General features: G+C 35.7%; 1 protein-coding gene across 5 annotated transcripts in view; it reads right to left on the reverse strand.

The window, feature by feature from the left end:
* ERC2 (ELKS/RAB6-interacting/CAST family member 2) overlaps positions 1-20,647 on the reverse strand; it is a 408,254-nt gene that overhangs the window by 188,445 nt on the left and 199,162 nt on the right. For all 5 annotated transcript variants that reach the window (XR_015773654.1, XM_088061786.1, XM_088061785.1 and 2 more), the window contains one exon: positions 8,928-9,088. Coding sequence is in view for 4 of the 5 variants with exons in the window: in XM_088061786.1 (XP_087917912.1) it covers positions 8,928-9,088 (161 nt within the window). In the remaining variant the exon portion in view is untranslated. The remainder of the gene's footprint in view (positions 1-8,927; positions 9,089-20,647) is intronic.

The raw sequence follows: 20,647 nt of genomic DNA on the forward strand, positions 1-20,647 counted from the left end.
TTAAATGATCCAAAGCTTTAAAATTTGGTTCTCCATCTCAAAGATTTTGAGATTACATTAAATTCAGCATTATTCCACTGGGGACACCTTCAGTTCATAATTCCTATCACTAAATAGCATGGCCTGCATCTCAAGTATGCAAGATTTGCCACTAGAAAAAGGAAAAAGAAAAAAAAAAAAAAAAAAACAACCAAAACCTGACCCATCATATTTTGAGGTTTAAAATGCAGAAACATCTGCTAGAATCATATTGAGCTGGCCGAGGTTAGGAATATGGGAGCCTGCAGTTGATCAGTGCTGCCCTAGGTGTCACAGAGGCCAATGGGAATTACACTGAGAGAGTTTCAGTAGACAAGGGCGTAATTCAGTCAGCTTTAAAAAAATCCATGAAACAGAAGCCTAACTTTTTCTTTCTTTTTTTTTTCACTTTCAGCCTCCTACTCCTTCCTTTCTGATTTTTGAGCCATTTGCTCTTTTGAATGTATTATCAGAGGTGGAGGCCTCTACATTCCCATGCTGGCTGAGCTTCAAAACAAATGCCATCCTATCTAATAATTTTTACCATCATTAATTTTTTTACTTAAGCATTTTTAAGATAAGTTTAAAACAAAGTATATACAGCTTTGTCAAGATCACTAATTGCAGGGTACAATCTTTTCTATTCTTTATATTTTCTAACATTGCAAATAAAGAAGTTGTCCAATAGAAACCAAAAAGTTTAATACTTAGTAGATAGCATATTCACTTTTTCTTCTTTATCTAGAAGCTAAGATTGCTAAACTGCTCAGTAATTTAAATTCAGATAAAAATAAGAAGCTTCCTTAGAAAATTTTAACCCCTGACATACTTATACATAAAAACAGAAAAGCATTTTAATTTAAAGAAATTGATTTAAAAGGAAAAAGAAAAAATGGGAGAAGTAAAGGAAATTAATTTCAACTGCAATTGTTTCTTCAAATTTTCATTCACATTACAAAAGGCTAGAATACTTTGCATCTCCACATCCTTCAAGCAGTTTGAAACACCTGTAAACCTGAAACACTGTTAATCCTGCCTGTCTTCTAAGTGGTTAAATCACTAGAGAATGTCATGTAACTGTCATATCTCACTTATAACCTGCACTTTAAACCAATCATTTTGTCACTTACATCATCTTGTAAATCCACTTATACACTATAGGGCAACAGAAGACACAAAAGGCCATTCAAAGTGTGGCCACTGATTTTAACCAGTTCTTAAAAAAAAATTAAATTATAAAGGGGTTAGAAATCATCACTCTGTGTGTTTCAGTGAAAGTGAGCAATGTGGAAGGAAAGAGCTGATACTGCACATAGAAAATAAATTTTAGGAACACAGGTCAAGAACAACAGCCAAAGACTATAAAGCCCATAAAGAGCCAGTTCTTGTCTATGAATTTGTCTAACCCCTTTTGGAATCAGCTGATGGCTCTGTGGAAGCAAGTTCCAGATCACCAGCCAACCACTCCACAAGGCAGCACTTCTTCCCTTCAAATCGATCACTGATTAAATTCAGCAAGTGCCTGATACTCCTCACGCTGGGAGATCTGACTAAACTCCACACTGAGTTTATGCCTGCCTTCCTGATTCTTCAAACTTCAAACATATCCTCCCCCTGCCTTACCCTCCCTAGAGTCAGAAGTATTTTAAGTCTCTCCCTCATAAAGGAGCTACAGGATCCCCTTGATCTCTCTAATATTCAGGTCCTAGGGAAAGCACTAAACCCCTGAAAACTATTGTAGAATTTAAAACATAAAATGTTTGCTGGAGCACTGACTGTCATATTTATCTTGAAGCAAGGTACCAGAATGGGTAAGGAACAATGGCAACAAAGCTGGAAAGCAAAGTGCACTCCTAGGACACAGAGTGAGAATGGCCATCAAATTCTCTTTCTGCCTGCCAGGTGCCTTAAATCATGTGGATCAAAGGAACCTGAAGGACCACTTGTACAACTAGAGGGAAAATCCTTATGAAATGAAGAAAAAGAAATGAAGCCAGACTTGTTTTCTAGCTCAGAAATGTATGCTTAATTATTATGACCATAATATGCATTGTCTGGAATATGTTTGAACTCCTGGTTTGCCTTCAGACATGCCTCTGTAACATAAGCACTGCTACCTTTCCATGACAGAGAGGAAGACACTTTCTCCATGGAAATACTTAGAAAAGGTTGCTACTGCCCTCTCCCACTGTCTAAAGGGATGAGAAACAATGGGAGAGGACCCAGCTTCCTTTACCTGGATATTGATATGAAAGTAGGCCAAACACTGTCTCTCATATCATAGTTTGTAGAAATCCTAAACTTGTTACTAACCTTCAATAGCAGGTAAAAACCTACTTTGAAAGTAAATTATGACCTTAGAAAGAACAAAATGAAGAAACAAAATTTGCTTCCCATGCTGATGAATTCTGAATCTTATAGAAAAAAACAAAGTATACTATCCTTTAGTCTGAGCATAGGAGACTCTCAAGTAAGTAGGACCTTGGTGACACTCGGATGTCTTTAAGAGAAGCGCTGTGACAAGTAAACAGCTCACTCATTCTATTCTCACAGAGAGAAACGTTTTATTGCTTAGTGCCTCTTCGTTGTTTACAAAAGAAAAACATCTTTTCATTTTAATCAAGAAAGCTTCTGTTCCAGAGAACAAAGCCTTCATTTGGCCTTCTCTAATCTTTATAGTGTTTGCAAGTTGGTGTCAAAAATGTTAGTCAAGGCATGCTGTGTTACAGGTCTGCTGGGCAAAAACAGCCACAAGAGACTTTCCACCCAAGTTAGGAGACCACATTACCATTCTAACTACATCCTATGGAAGTCACAGTTGTATCAACATCCTGCTGTTTTGTTTGTATTTAACTTGGGATATGACTCTCTACACTCTCAGCATGAATCCTACAATTAAATTGAAGCAGTCCACAGGTTACTAAAAAACAGTCTAGTGTTCTGCATTTGAAATAGTACAATTTTTGAGACAATAAACTTGCTATCTGAACATGTTTATAGTATACATTACCACAGCTGAAACAAGTCAAAATAATCTTTCTAATAAAATTATAAAAAATAGTAAATTTCTTCCAGATAATTATCTTTTCTTTACAGCTATTTATACACTGTTCTGTTATCTAACCTGTTGAATAAAGACATATTAAAGAATTCACACCAGAGAAATTATCATAGATATCATTCTCCAAATCTAAGCTGAAAAAGTAGAAAAAAATTAAAATTATTCTTCTTTCAAAATAATACTTTATTAATAATATAAAAAATCTTATCCTTGTTGTGTTTGCTTGAACTTCAAAGAGACTCATTAAATGCCATGTATCCACTACTGCTCATTCAGCCTAGAACTATTGCCAAGGTAGATGCTGGATGTTTTTAGAATATATCAGCATTTAAAAAGGAGCATAAACTAAGCAACTTTGCCCACACCTTTTAGTGAAACACCTCAGGTTCCAGCATAGGCAAGAGAACTGATTATCTTTCTTCCTGTTTTCCTTTTGGAAAGATCGGTGCAGGGGAAAGCTCTGCCTGGCTGTAACACAGAAAGCAGGTGGGTCTGTAAAGAAACCATCCTTTTAAGTGATTTTAAGAAGTTCTACACATTTCAAAGGGCAGTTCCAACCCTAAATCACTCTGCCAATTTCTCCCACCTTGCTATATTCCTTTCCTTGTCCTTCATGTTGTATTGAAGAACCCAAAAAAAAAAAAGGAAATTAACTTCATGACTACATGCAAGTAGAGTCCCTGCAATTTCATCAAGGGTTTTCCTGTGTCATGCCTCTGGCCTGTGCTTGCCCTGAACAGGTGAATTGTACATGTAATTACACTGAAACATTCCAGATGCACTGGATTTACTACCCACACAGAGATTTCAGAAGTACTTTTCACCCACAGCAATGAGGAAGAAACCACTCTCCTGTGGGTGTCAGAACCTCTTAGGGTTGAGCAATTAGGACATAAATAAAGGCAAACATGTTGAGTTCCCTCCCCAGGTGTCAGTTTCAGATGGTGATGGATGGAAATAGTAATAGGATAATGTAAGACAGGGACATGAGCTGATTTGTCCAGGTGCTGGAAACACATCTAGATAGATTCTCTGGATATCCAACGACTCTTGTCAGAGCTGCAGCTCCTGCTGAGCTGCTACACAGATGTGAAATCCACAACTTCTACTCCAGTAAAATTTATAGATGGAAAAAAAGGGGTATGTCTGCAGAAAACCAGATGAATGGTAAACTTCCTTATACTTCTGCCACTAGTACTTCATAAAGCATTTTGACTTCCATACAAATTCTGACTCCTTAGTTTTATATTTTACACAGTCTTTCCTGTAGGCTGTGACCCCCGACTTCCAGAATCCATTCAAAGACCCTCTTCAACCCTGCAATATCCTGAGAAGTCCACTTGAAGCCATTTGTATGCTTGTCCATGCCTGAAGCCCTTGCTCTAGGTGGCGGGAGGACACCAGTCAGACCAGGTGACGGACAAGGGGACAAAGCACATTCTCATCCCAACAGGACCAGCCTCCTCCTCACCCTGTGGAGCTGCTCATTCTCACTTTGTCAAACCAAGCGGCTCCAGACCATGGTCTTGCACCCAAGACTGGCATCTAGTGGCAAATCCAAGTGCCCCCTCCTTGTCTGGCAGAGCCACTGACCCAGCAGGCAAAGGGCACTGTGTGTTCAGCACTTCTGCACAGAGTGGCAGCTGCTGGGACTGAATGCTTGGTGGAAAAGACATTTTATCCCCTTCTTCCCACAACTGATCCATCCCTGACTATACACAGGTGCTGTTAAATGAATAAACCTACTGAAAAACAAAGATAAGAAATATTCATTTATTATTTTCAGTGGAGAAATGGTGACTATACTTAAACAAAGGAAGGGATGTTTAATTTTATACTGTCACGGTAAAAAAGTTTACTGCAAAATCTAACTTAAAATATATATTATTTTGACAGCGCAGCAATGTTCTATTTTTGTTACTGAAAAAAATAACTAGTAGCTGGGGTTTTCTTAGGAGATCTTTAATGCTTCATTGCTAATCATCTGATTTATTCCACATAAGGGAAAATATATTTTCTTCTGGAAATTTGTAGTGAATTTCAGGGTGAAGTCACTTCCAACAAAACTGATTTAGCAATACCCACAGGTGATGGCATGAACTCTATTAAAGGCAAGGAAATTGCCTTTCAAACTCTTGGCAAGCATTTCATTCAGGATACTACAAAAGCTTCAGAGCAGTATGCTGAGTTAACAGAGGAAATACTCAGTAATTAACAACTTAATCTCAAAAATTAAGACTTGTCAGATCTTCAGGTCAAAACATGAAGTTCGGTCTTTTGGGGCATTAATCACATGGCCACTCACTAAGTGTAGTGTTTGTCACATGGCACTAAGTCACTGAAAGATAATCAAATTAATGCAAAACCACAATGAAATATTTTCTAACCTTGTATTTAAACCATAAATAGAGTAAACATCACATAAAGTTAACTTAAAGATTATCAACCAAGAAAATATTAATTTTGATAACAAAGTTAGGGGGGAGAGTGAGTGTTGGAGTTTTGTGTTTTCTTTCTAGCTTTAGAGGTTGCAGTTGAAGATAAAATGCATATAATTTAAAACTTGAACTTACAAGAAGAGTGACAATCATTTTTCCATCTTTTCCACCACATGCCATTAGACTCTTTTATGACTTTTGGCTCTTCAGGTCAAATTTTGTATCTTCCAAAGAGAAAATAATTTTGACCATTTCTAAAAAGATGATCTGTCCCATGGAGCAAAATCCACTTTCCATGAGGGCAGGCATTTATTTCACATACATATATATATGTAAGGCACTTTTAATATTATATAAACACTCATTTATCTATCTATACAGCTACCTAATTTTGTTACAAGCAGGTTTATGAGTTTTGGAAGGAACCATCACATAGGAAAGGAGATCTGCATTGTGGTCATGAAAGTATGCTCCATAAATATGGCATTCCTGAAACATCTGACAAACCTCTACCACATCACAGCACTGAAACTTCTACCCTCAAGCTCTTCATGTTACAAAATGAATAAGCTTTTCTAGGCAAGCCTTGTGAAGTTCTCAGGAGGTTGTGTTCCTTCTTGTGCACTCTCAGAAAACAAAAACAATATCTGGAAAAAGTAGTCTTAGAATATATTTCTAGCTACCATATTTAAAGTTCAGGCCAACTGAAATATTTCTATGGATGATAAATACATCTTTTGAAAAAACATTACCATGGCTTTTGTCACACTATGCAATACAGATTTTTTTAAAGTATCACTTACTAAAAAATAAAAAGTTCATTGATTTTTTTTTTTTTTTGCTCAAAAATAGAAAGAGCACAAAGTAAGAATACAATTAGACAAAATGATGGATTTGAGCATATGCTGCATTTTACTGTTAAAATGTATGCATAACTTCAATTAATGTCAGTATGAGTTATGTGTGCACTGCTAAAGTAATATCCCCATAACAAAAATATTTCCTCCAGAACTAATAAAGTAATATTTTTAATAGATGATAATTTTTTTTAAAAAATCACATATTCAAAAAATAATATGCAAATGCAACTCCTTCTTCAAACTTACACTTTCAAACTCTTAAAAATAAACCTTATTTTTTCACAAATTGGCATCAAGTTAAAGAGTTGATTTTATCCTACTACCTTTCATTTAATGGGTACTTATCTTGTTTCCAGTTCAAAAAGACCAACCAGACATGAGCAAGACTAAGCTGCTATCTATTTTTATTCTAAACTTCCATAAATAACCAAATTTATATGGGAACAAGAAATGACAATTGAAGAAGTTATCTAAAACTGACAACTGATTGTGGCCAGTAAACTGAGATGGATCTTTGTAATGACAGCCAGATGGGCCTAGAATGCAGAGCTATGGTTGGAACTTGAACATAATACAAGCATAGGAAATGATACTGAATGTTCTTAAACACACAGTTCATGCCTATTTAACTGGAAACTAGTAGCCAAAAAACTGTAATCACTCAATATTGAATATTTAATAAGTTATCTTAAAATGACAGAGATAAGACACAATTTTTTTATTATATTATTACAACACAGAATTATCATTATTCTCTCTGCAGCTGTCTAGGTCCTAGCTAGCATCAAAAATCTGTTTTTGAAAATATCTTGTTCATTTTTTAAAAAACAATATTGAGCATATTCTGTAATAATGAAGCAGTTTTATAAGGTTTGCTTCACTTATTACAGTGAGCAATTTCAAAAATTACACTACTGCAATTAAATATCTGAATTGTTTCTAAAACATTTATGAGCAGAATCATAAAATGGTTTGGGTTTGAAGGGACCCTGAAGATCATCTATTTCCCAAATCCCTGCCATGGGAGGAACACCTTCCATTGGACTAGGTTGGTAATTCTATTATTTTAGTTTTAGAATTTATACCGAAAAACACTTTATATGTTTATATCTCATTTTAAATTCCACACTATTCCTAACTAGGATCTTTGCTACTAATTCTTTCACCTCTAATACTACTCACCCAGCCCCTCACTCATAAAATAGAACAGCTTTTGTCAAAATGAGTTCTACCTCACCAGTTTTCACCAGCCTCATTTTCCATGTTTTGTGAGATTTTGTGTACCAAATTTAAAAAGTCAAAGTAACAGAATTAAAGATTTTTTCTCTATTTCATTCATCAACTGTAATTGTAAATTGTAACTGTAAATTATGATTAAAAAAAATAAAAATCTTAGGATTAGGACAAAAAAAAAGCACTTCAGGAAACAGACCAAAGCATTAAACAGAAAATACATGACTGGTACTGAGCATCTGAGTTAAGATGGGACAATTACTATGTACATATAACAGAATTTTTTTAAAAAAACTTTAAAAATTTATCTATTATAGAAGATAACAGAATATAATGTCACATAGTATTCTAACTCATATGTGATTCCATTTTCCTGTATGGATATAGACCTCATTAAAGTCAAACCAGAAATTCTTTAGATATCCCTGGAAACATCTGTGCTTTCATTACAGTATTTCTGCACCTGTATTACATGGCAGACATTCTTAAAATACACTTTTATAAAACCCTGCTAAGTATGCGACTCCATTTCCACTTTGTCTTATTTAAAATAACATTATGAAAACAAATTTTCCTGATTATTTCACTTCCCTTAAAATGAAAGGATAACTACAACAATGGACCTGAAATTATATATCTTTGTCCCTCAAAAAACTATTTCAAAATTACAACTGTGAAATTTTGTTGCTGAATGTTAAGTACACAATTACCATAGCAGGCTCACCCTTTTTGCCAATTTTAAAGATCAAATCAGAGCTTTAATGCCCCATAATTACAGATATTTACTTTTCTTTGCATGAAGGAAGTTAGATTTAAATTATATGTCTCTCTTCCTTTTTCATTCTGAACACACGTACACATTGATACAGTCTATGCAAAAACTTCTTTGTTAATTTGGGGGTGTTTTTAACCAATTCAAAACAATAAGCTTTGCACCAACAATAGAAAGTTAATAACTCCCTTCCCTTGAATGTGGCAGAGATTCCAGCATTCCATTTCCACTGAGAGATGGGGCTTTAGATTCTCGGTTTCTCATAGAAGTTATATAGTGCTGATATTTTTATTTGCATGTAACAAAGAACAATTTATAAAAAATGTTGAGTACTTCTAAAATTCAGATTTTTGCACTTCTGTGTTTTTAAATGAATTTAAGTGTCTTAAAACTATTAGAAGTACTTAGATTCAGACTTAAATATATGCAGAGAAAAATAAAAAATTACACCAAAAGAAACCCATCAAAAAATTCTCCTATGGCAAAAGTAATTTTTTTCTTTTTTCTTTTTTTCTCCTAGAAATTAGAGAAATCAAGGGACTTACTTCATTTCTAGAATTTCTTCAAGTTGTTTTCTTCGCTCTATTCTCAGGTTAGCCAGATGTGCTTCTTTTTCAGCCAAAGACTGCTGTGTTGAGGCAAGACGGGCTTTGGTAGAATCTAATTCTTGTCTAGTCTTTTCCAGTGCATTCATCAGCTCTTCTACCTAAGGGAGAGGATATTTTAAATTCCATATTCTTTACAACAAGAAAATATTAAATCCATATAAATGCGGGGGAGGGGGGGGAAACATAGTAAATTAATTATTTTCCATAAATGGCTGTTCAAATCTCTTCCTATCACAACTGTTTGAAAAACTAACAGTGGTGTTTCAAAACCAAAAAAAAAACCCTCAAAGTTTCCATTAATCCATTAGTAATAAACAATATTTATACAAAATAGAACTAACACAGATCACCAGAAACCTATTTAACCTGGGCCACTGCCACATGTAGATACAATTTATAAATATGTCCTGCACACTTTGTATTATTTAAATTCAGTGTGGTGGTAATTCATCATAGAAGTAATTTCAGAAATTTTAAATACAGTTATAGATGCATGTTTTAATATGAAAGTGTTCATGAAAACCCAACATTTTTCATTAAAAATGCACACCTTTGCAAAACAGGTTGCTCAGGGAAACTGTAAACTCTGCAGTCCTTGAGTATTTTAAGATTTTGATTGAATGAAGCCTGGAGAATCTGATCCAACTTTGAAGTTATTCCTGTTTTGGGTAGGGCTTTATAGTGCATTGCCTCAAGTGGTCCCTTCTAATCAAATTATTCTATCATCCTGAACTTTAAATGTCTGTAACTGCTCTAATAACAAGCAAGTTATTTTCCTCCTGGTAACTGTGAGAAGCTCTGAAGCATGAAGTGTAGGAAAGTTGTGGTGATCCCATTCTTTCCTTAGCATGGAGAAATTTAAAGAACACACTGAAGAATGGAGACTTTACAATGACTCCTGTCTGACAACAGACAGCAGAAGCTTTACTTGTGGGGGGAATCATTTTATGTGAATGGCCTCCAATAAAGAGCATGCCAGAGGGATTCCCCCTCTTCAACTGGTACAGTTTACATAAAGTGAAATAGATTTTTTTTAGTGAGACAAAAGGATTTGAATAATGAATGTCTATTTCCTGTATGTTCTTTCTCACCTCCTTTGTCCAAATATTATTATTTTATAAACTAGAAAACACTTCAGGAAGAACTTCTAAATGAAAAAAATAAAATAAAATGGGGAAGAGGATATATTCCATTCATCCATGCCATGCAAAGCATTGAAATGAGTTCAATTTTGCTGTAAATTGAAAATTCTGACCAAATTCCACAGTGCTCATATCAGTGTGGCTGCTTCTCCCAAGCTCATGCTTAACTGTTCTCCAAAGCCTCCTAGCAAGCAGTGCTAGTAAGTCACATTTTCGTTTGGATTCCAATATACATGGGCTTTCATATAAAAAGTTCAATAAATAATACAAATAAATAATAGAGTTGTCATGAATTACAATGAGGACTCACAGCCAATTTGCCAATGATACACTGATTACTTACTCCTTCCACACCATCTATACAAACACTCTAATACAAACAATGAAATACTAGAATGTGTCTGATACCCTGCAGTGCAAAAGAAGCTGTATTTCATGAATGCAGATCAGAATTACCAGTAGCATTGAAACTACGGATCTTGAACCTTCCACTCAGAAAGTAAAAGCAGTGTAATGGTGCTATCCATGAAACAGTAAGGAGTGCCAATCATGAGTTTCTGCAGATGCAAGATTCCCCTGAAGAAACCAGGAAGAAAGATGATGACTTGAGATTCCTTTGTGAAATGACTGTCTAGTGAACATTTATAGTAGAAATAGCAGAGAGAACATATACTTGAGGGAATTAAAGAAATAGAAAAGCTGGATATGCACTTAAATCCCATGAAAAAAAAGAATTAACAGGCCAGAAGGAGTCAGATCGTGTTTCTTTAAAAACAGATTCAATTTCTAATATAACACCACGTATTTCATCTTCTGCTTTAGTTCAAGAACATAAACCCATGCTGTGTCCAACAACTTCAAGAGTCAACTACTAAAACATATATTTCTAACTGTTTTCTGGGTTATTTCTTAGGCTTTTCCTTGTACCTTTTAAAAACTTCATCTAGTGTCTGCTGAGCATCCACTCTACAATTTAATTCCAGGAAACATATCTTAATAGAAATGTAGTAAGGATCAGAACTGAAAATTCATTAATTCATACAGACTCCAGCTTTGAGACAGTATCTTTAAACACCAAGACACTCTGCACTTGCAAATTTGTTGGGCAAATGAGAATGTAAAAAAGCAGAATTCTTGCACTTCTGTATTTTTAGTATTATTTTTCTCCCTTTCCATGTTCTCAGTTTGGTACCCAACCTGATGATTGACTGAATTCTCACCCAAGTTCACATTATATATATCACATAATTTACATTTCAAAACATTTAAGAGAATTAAAGACTTGTGGAAAAAAAAGCTGTGGATTTGTTAATGTCTATTAATAACATACTCTTACATTACCATACAAAAGAGATCAAAGTCTAAATGAGATGGGAAAAAATCTTTTAAAACTAAAATATGAAAACTTTTTCAAACCATAAATCGTTAACACATGTCGAAAGTTTTATTGTCATTTACACTTTCAACACAGTATTTGGAAGCTACTTCTTCCTTCATTTTTTGAATGTGACCCAAGTTCATGGTTGCATGTTTTCCTACCTGTTCTACCAGCACCTACAGCTTGAATTCAACTGGTGGGCATGTGCACAAGAAACTGGTTTGTTTATTTTTTTATTCAACTCCTATCAAATGTAAACCTGTGGATGTTGAAGTTACACAAACCATCCTCTCACCATGTCAATTTTATAGCTGCAGCAGACTTGTTACAATGAAAAATTTACCACTGAAGGCAGTATTATAGATGAAAATTCTGGTTTTGGGCAACCCCTGCCCCAGCCCAGCAATACCACCTGGCAGGGGCAGAGGAGCTGGGGGCTTCCAAGTTCCCACTTGGAAGCTGCCCTCTTTTCCCACCCCTATCCCTCAGTGTAAATGCTGTTAATCACAAACCCTGCATGTTTTGAATTCCCAGGAATACAAGTTTTGAAAGAGTTTACAGTGAGAACCTCAGTGAATACACTTAGCTGAAGAGTACTCTATGCCCTGAATATGTTATTAGCTGGGTTTTCTTCCCTTTTGCAAGACAATGGCCCATTTTATCCTTTGCATTTTGTAATAAAAGCCTTTTTTTTTTTATACTTTCAGAAATAGCTTAACTAACCTCGGCACTTTGAGGATTTTATTAAAATCTGCACTAGAATTAAGTTTACATTTCAGAATGGCAGAAACCCAGCAAACTAAACTACAGTAATCGTTTCTTAGTTTTGAGTCTATTGTCAATGAACACTTTTTACTTGTTCTGCAGCTTCACATTTTTAAGTGCTATCAGCAGTGTTCCACACCAAGATAAGAAAAGAAAAAGAAATGAATGTGGCTGAAGAATACATCTGCGTTACCAGATTCTGCAAATTAAAGGAGGTTAGAGTTCAAATGAATGACAGTTTATTAAAAATGCCCTGGAGCATTCTTAATTCCAGATTGGATTCGGCTCAGTACAACTCAGGCTAACATAATACTGCTCCAGTTTGTGGGAATGAACAGGGGGAGGGACAATTGCATGTTTTCTCAGTTCAAGTTTAACATATTTCTGCAGGATGATGAAGAGCTGGCAACATTCCAGCAATCAAGGTTAGTATGGTTACTACTACTACCTTTAAAGGGTTGGCACTTCATTTTGGCAACAATATGGGTGATAAATACAAGAATTTTGGATTTCCCTGACTTTTTCAAGTACCAGTAGCTCTACAAAAATTTCACACCTATTTAATTTTAAAACCTAATCTTGTGTTAGCACACAGATAATTTATGAATTTTATATAGTAAAAAGAAATAAAGAAATCCATCTATTTAGAGATTCTTTTACTTTAATATTAAAATATTAACCATTACATTTTCTAAAAGTTTAACAAACAATTACATTCATTCAGTAAAGCTGGATACATTTTGATAATAAGTCATTCAGTGGAAGAATGCATCCAGTTGTTTTGAAAGGATTTTTTTTTCATTTCCTAAGGAGATGCATTTCTTTTCTCTACTCCAAGTTACACACTACATAAATTTCTGTTATCTCCAGCCCTGTGAAGACTAATTTAATAAAAATAATATTTGGAGGTTTTCCCCCAAGATTAAGCATGAGATTGTAAAAAAGGAAAGGCTATAATCCTCAAACTTTCTCTTTGTGGCTTTCCTACAAATTTATTCTGTCACTGGTCTAAGAGGGCATAGAAAACCCATTCACAGAGATGAGAGAACACAGATAAAAGCCAGAATTTGTACACACCAAATATCCACCTACCAGCTCTTTCAAATCTCAGGCTGGAGATCTCAGCCCTTGACATCACTGCCTGTGCCTTGCACAGTGAAGGTGAGCACCAGGCATGCCAGGATCCTGTGCCAGCAGCTGCTGGCCACGCAGGGAACCACTTTATCTCATGGCTAATTCAATTATACACCTACAGGAGGGCCAGAACCAGCCATGTGGACCTACTGCTTTTAAAATTGCCAGTGCTGTCCTGCAATATGGGCTGTAAATACCTTGTTTCTTCCTGTTCCTAGTGCAAATTTCTCCAGCGTGCAACTACCTCTACAGTTTCACTGCAAAGGTGTTTTTCACAAAAGCAAACAGACATAGCAAAGTGTCATCCTGAGCTTTGCAAGACATGGAAATAAACTTTGTCACCCTCCCCTCTACTCTCTTCTCATCCTGTTTGTCATTCATAGACAAATTCCTCACCTCTGACTTCCATCACAGTTTTGAAACCCAGGAAACAGGTCTAACAAAACCAGTACAGTTATGAAGGCTGATGCTGCTGAACCCTTCCAAACAAAAAAATTAGACACATGTTACAACATTGGAAATTGTCAGAGAAAAGTAACTGTACCCTAGAATGCATAAAAGCTTTAAAATAAACATCATAAGTGAAGGATTTGGCAGAATATTAAGCAGAATTTATAAATTCCAAGTTGGTTTTTCAGCCCGTAAAAGACTGGATGCATAGGGCCAGTGACATCAGCCAGCAATGCAGCGGCATCTCAACACAGAGCACCAGATACACTGAAGCAGCAGTCCCCAGGGAAGGGCCATGTCCTCAGGAACACAACAGCACAATTATCAAACGGGATGCCATGCTACAGAATTTGACATCAAAAACCCCACTGAGATTACTTCATTACTAAAAGTAGGATTTAAAGTATTTTAATCCTCCTGCTCTTACACTTGTTTGATACTGTCCAAACCGAATCACAAAAGTAGCATGAAAAGTGTTTTATAGTTAGGCAAGTGAAAGCAAATTTGATATAATGTATTGGTAAATTACAGGGCTCGATCTAATGTTTTCAGAAGAATAAAAGTAAAGTAAATTGAGTGACTATTGAACATATGCTGATTTCAGTAGGACACTCAATTGTCCTAAAGGATATTGCATCTGGAAGAGAACCCTTATGGGCTGAAAACAATTAGGCTGTGTGATTTTGGTGTTGAGTCCTTTCAGATAAACCATGCAAGCAGAGCAGAGCAACTCTTTAGCTGGTGTTAAAGCCCAGCGCTGTCAGAGCAGCCTCCCTGGTTAATGTCAATAGCACTGCGTATAAAAGGTGACTAAAGTGTGTACAAATGTTGATCTTTGGAGAAGGCATGCCTAGAATCATGCACACATCTACTATTTCATCCACCAGGTCAACTTCTGGGAGAGAGGGCAAATTGGGAGTTTTCTTGCCAAAAGTTGATTCTTAGCACGCTTGTTAGGTTACACTGCACAAAGCTATTTCCTCACTGCTTTTAATCCATAATCCCAATATATTATTAAAGTTAGAAATGCTTCCTTAGAATGTATCCAAACACAGCAGAGATTCACGTGGTGTGTGCAAAGTCTTACTGCAAGCAGGTAGTTTATGTAAGTATGAGGTTTTCCACACCCTGAACTGTGCTTGCATATTGTGAAATAGCAAGTAAGACTTATTAAAGTGAAAATGTTATTATATGAAAATATGTATGGAAAATTTATGTGAGGAATCTCAGAAAAAACAATTTCTTAACAAGGTTTGACACAATGAATATTAATAAACCATATTGATAGGCAGAAATGTAAAGATTCATGCAACTGATTGGAAGATATAGCTTCTGCATCAATAAAAATTTCATGCCATCTTTAAAAGTTCTGTGACTTTAAAAGTTCAAGTGACTATTGAGTGCCCAACAGACATATCTGTGCTCTTCTCTTAATACAGATAATATTGCCCTATTTACTTAATCCTATGGCATTTATGCTATGAAATTATTTATGTAATATTTTATTGGCTTGGCATACATAAAGTCAGTGGCACGGACATGTTATCTCCTTAAAATTGTATATAGTACAATTATATGGTACAATATCAACTCTATCAATAACTTTAAAAAAGTCAAATATGTCTTTCATGAAAGAGTCAAGTTTTAGCTCTGGCACACCCAGTTACAGATCAATCTTAATAAGAAAAATTTTAATACTTGGTGTAGCAATTGACAGTTACAACCTGAGTCAAATTTATTCAGAGCCATGGGGAAAGTACTGGAGAATACATGGAGCAGAACTACCAGCAGCTGACTTATTTAATTTTTCAGATACAGAAAGAACACAAGCAACACAAGTTTACTAATAGGGTAATATAATAATTTAAAATAAAGCAATTAAAAACAGCTTTGGAGAGTCACTTCAGGGAGAGACTAGTCAATAGAAAAATAACTGAAGTGCTTATGAGACTGTCCAGGGTAGGGCAGCCCGTGGGACAGTCAGGGAGGCCTGATGGGGACAACAAAATGTCTGACAACTGGACTCCATTATTAACACATGATAAGCTAGGAATGATCACATGATGGAGCAAAAATATCAACCCAGATTTTGTCAACAGGAATTCCTCCATGAAGGCAGTTCACAATCAGCATGTCAATTTTTTAGTGCACTAAAGAGAAATCTTGCTCAAACTGTAGCTCCCTGTCCATGAAGCTATCCCCAGAGCTACTACACAGGAACAACCTCACTGGGTACATCAGTCCCAGGTCACAGGGCCTCCCTCAGCTGACACAGGAGAGAGAAATTCCCCTGGCTGGAAGAAGCAGGGCTCGAGGGGCAGGATGCTGAGCTGAATTCAGCATCAACCCTAGGAAATAGAACTTGTGTGAAAAGGGAGCCAGGTGGCAGGTGGGGGCACAGGCTCAGCTGTCTCTGGAAGCAGCACTGCCAGCATTTAGCAAAAGCCAAGGGCAGGAGCAGAGCCCTTCGATGGCTCCACAGCGCTGCAGTCGCACGAGCTCATCAGGAGGAAACTGTGCAGCAACTGAACAGGTCCTTCCACACAACCGCACAGCCACACAGGCGCTGCACAGAGACACCATGTGCACAATGCCACACACACAGGATGCAGAAAAGAAACTGTAAGAATGGTTTGCTGTGATTACAGAGGTGGGAGAAGAAAATCAGGTGGGGGGAGAGAGCACTGAAGGAAGATAGCCCAAGAAATATCATCTTTCTGAAACTGAACATTTTTTCTCAATAACTATTTGAAGGAAAGGGAAGTAAAAGACTTCAGAACAATGCCTTTTTACCAGGTAAGCTCCTGAAAAGTTCATCTCTATCTCTTTGGGAAATTGAGCAATAGTTCACATTTTTGGGAAAAAAACTAAGATTCTGAATTCTAGAACTTGCACTTTTCCAAGCAACAAAGCCACACTGTCTGACTATTACACTAAATCAAAACACTTTACTAAATCAAAGCAAATTTCAGTGAGTATACCTCGGTGAAGAAAAAGAACTGCCACTAAAACCTTTGCTTCATCTACAAAGAAAACAAATATTTCAATTCTGTCACAGTTCATGAGAATTTGGAGCAAGAATAAAAATACAAATATTGCAACTCAGTGTTGTACAACCTAAACTTTTTGTCTCATTTTGTCTCTCTCTGTCATTCGATGACAGACCAGCCAAATACATTTCCACGGAGTGAAAGATTCTGTTTTGCTAGACTGAAAAGGGGCAGCAGAAGTTTGTAATATTTATATGACTCTTCACATTACTGGGCTCTTCCATAGGCTCTACCAGGTACAACAAAATACTAGGAAGAGGCAGCAGAAAATAGTATTTTACTTTCTGAAAGTTGAAATATTCTAACAGATCTTCCCTATGGAAGTTCATTGATTTCCCACATCTTAGGAAGCAGTTATTGCTCAGCTTCTCAGTGGGTTATATGCTCAAAACCTTGGGTAAGGCAGCTTTCCTCACTGAGTGATTACCAGCATTTTTTGCCATGTGTTAGAGTAAATAGTGAAGAAGAGCAGTTATCAGTATTTAGGTCGAGCATTTGTGTTTCTTAAATTGCACTTTACATTATATTACAAAGGGAAGCCTTACGAAAGGCAGTCTCATAAGATGCAGAAATTCTGTTTATGAAGAAATTTTCTGTACAGATAAATTATGAACCAGTTAATAAGAAGAAACCCAAGAGAAATTATATTCTAAAGCATTGGTCTGAACCATAATAACTTCTCTGTGGAATTTACTAAAGGTTTTACTATTGTAACTCCTCTTGTATGGGCATTATTTAGATACCAAAGTAATAGGCTTTTATAAGTTAGGCTTATAAAAAAATACAAGTTTTATATAGCTTTGTATTTTTGTAGGCAAAATATATTAGACAGACTTTGATGAGAATAATAGTACTTCTCACCAGATGAAAAAAGGAAGAGTACAGAAGTCACAGAATCTTTAACTAATATAAGCTGCTTTTTATTCCTCATCTAAAAGTTTTGTTTTCCTTTTAAGTCTCTCAAGTCTCTTCCCACATGAGGCAACATTCAGGAGAGTATAAAGAGAAAACATGCAGATCTACAACTTGATATTATTCCCTCAGTTTTGAGGCAAAATATATGGGCATTCAGACCACGAGCTAAATGTCAAGACTTACAAAACTAGCAGATGGGAGAATTAAACTGGCCTCGATGAGAATTTTATTTTCGACCTCCTTAGCCTTTCCTGTAAATTAACTCACTTGTCACTGCTCATATTCTGTAGAATAACTCTCATGACATGGGGACATGTTTTATTATTTTTACATCCCTCCCTTCTAAAGGCAGGCTTGGCTTTGGAGAACAGAGATGACACACACATCAAGTTGTTCATTTGAAGGATTTTTTAAGATCTAGAGTCTGTATCCATGGAACACACAATCCCACAAGGAGAATACATTAAAACTATATTAGAGTGCACTTGCAAAGATACATATTTAAACAGTATTTATAAACTGATGTTTCCCTTCTTTTCCAAATTTTACAGGCCTTTGTCCTACAGAAAAACTTTATTACAGAAGTCTCTGCTATACCCAGCAGTCCTTAAAGGAATCAAATTTGTATTTCAATTGTGCAAGCAGAACTTAAGAGTACAAACCCAGACGATTCTTAGACTTATCGTGTAGTAAATAAGCAGTGATGAAGTATGAACTAAGGTGTCAGTTTTTTAAGGCAGGAAAGCTTTTCTATCCATTTAAAGATGCCTGATACTGCCTATATTCCATTCCAGAAGGGATAGTCAGTCCCTCAAATTAGCTCCAGTACCTGCTGCAGTAAATGAAATTTACATTGTATTGATGTGTTTTAAGAAATATTGTCTCCAAAATGTTCAGCAAAGAAAAGGTTATTCTTTCATCTACAGCCCAACAAAAATAGTAACCCAAATAATATAACTGGTTGCTCCTAACATAGTTTCAGTTAGAAAACTGCCTACAATGGCTGAAATTAAGCACACAGGACTGCTAGAAGCAGGTCATATACTTATTTATTTTATTCTTTGTATTTCAAATAAGATACAAATATTTTTTAAATGTTTGGGAATGAGGATAGTCTAAATATAATATATTTCTAGGGGAAATAACATTTGCTCCATTTAGGCCTCAGACACTGCTGATGGCAGAACAAGATTGGAATGTGCAGATAATTATCTTTGAGGCTAGTCAACAGCTAGAAGGCCTTCATAATATCACCTTTAAGATCAAGCCAAGACATTCCAGTCTGAATCAAGGTTTATTTTTTAAAGGATTTAGCACTTTTAGATCCAATATTGCCTGGAAGACCACCAATTTCCATTTCCAAATATCTAATTTCTCCAGTTTCTTGTGGATACATAATAGTTTCAAAATCACTTCAGTGAGAACACACGTGCACATAAATGACATTTAAATTCCTTCCCCTCTCTAAGATGAATTTCACAGGAAACACCTACAAAGCAAAACCTCCACAGAGAGAGAGCTACAGGAACTTTCAATAATTCTCACTCATTTAGGCAAAACAGTTTAGACAACTACAGGTGTTTTTTAATAAAAGATTTTGGATTTTTCTTGATCTTGATTGGTATAAGGGATACTGAGAAAATAATGCTGCATACATATAAGATGTGCTTTGAATATTTTCTTATCTAGGAAGAGAGCTTGGCACTTGAAAGTTAAGTGTTTTAAGTGTTTAAGAAACACTGTTTACAATAGGTAAAAAAAATATTTTTCAAAGTAAAGATCAGCAATTCTCTTGCTCTAAGTTGGCTTTTTCAATCTGGGATCTTTTTTGTGCTGGTGCTTATCTAAAATCTACTGTTCATGACAAGATCAAAAATAGTGGTTTATAATTCAACATCTGTTCTGTAAATTCATAGCATAATCTTACAGAAATCTTACAGAGGGTCTCTATAAATGAACAAAAAAGATATATAGCCTTTCTACATATAATGGATTTGGTCAACAGAAAGCCTAAATAATCACAGTATGATCCTGGTTATCCAAACTTCCCTGCTGTACATGTCTTCCTGTCCAACAGTGACTCCTCATAATACAAACCCATGAGTCTCCTGGATAAATGGGGTGTGATATAAGTTGTTTGAATAAGTGCTATCCTACTGTACTGCATTATGAATATAGTTTAATCTGTCGTGGTACTTGATGTAATGTTATACAACATTCCAACTCAAGAGCAAGGAAAATTAGCCATCACAAAAGAGTAACTCTCACTGCTATAAATGCACACGAACATGAGATAATACTGACTATGTTATTCTAATACTACAAATAAACTAGTATTTCATAGAAAAAAAGCCAAAATACTGGCAAAGAATGCTTAAATAAGTTTGCTTTGATTTGATTTTTGTTTTTTGAAGAAGAAAAAAGAAGAGCATCTACTTTTAAAAGACAGTATTTTTTGTATATCTCTCCTTCACTTTAACTAAGCCGAGTTAGTAATTAAGCTGCCAAAGGGAGGCCCAGAAGATAAAAGATTTCCCAAACCAAATAACTTAAGTTTTCTGAACATAGGAAAGAAGGTTCAAGTTCCTTATCTAAAAGGACAGCAACCTTCCTCCCTGCCTCCTGCCTTCTCCAAATAGCATTTCAAAGGGAAAAAGAAAAAAATGCCAATTATATACTCTGTCAGGAGGATATGTTCTTCTCACATGTGCTGCCCGTTGCTTCAGTAAGACAGAAGTAGTAGAGTTAATGACAGCAATCCACTATTATTCTTACTCAGCATTGTAATTATAAGTTAAAAACATTCTCCTATTCCCAGCACAG

Source organism: Pseudopodoces humilis, chromosome 13, assembly GCF_049639895.1.
Source record: "Pseudopodoces humilis isolate 2021_Gansu_Grassland_sample_001 chromosome 13, ASM4963989v1, whole genome shotgun sequence".
NCBI lineage: Eukaryota > Metazoa > Chordata > Aves > Passeriformes > Paridae > Pseudopodoces > Pseudopodoces humilis.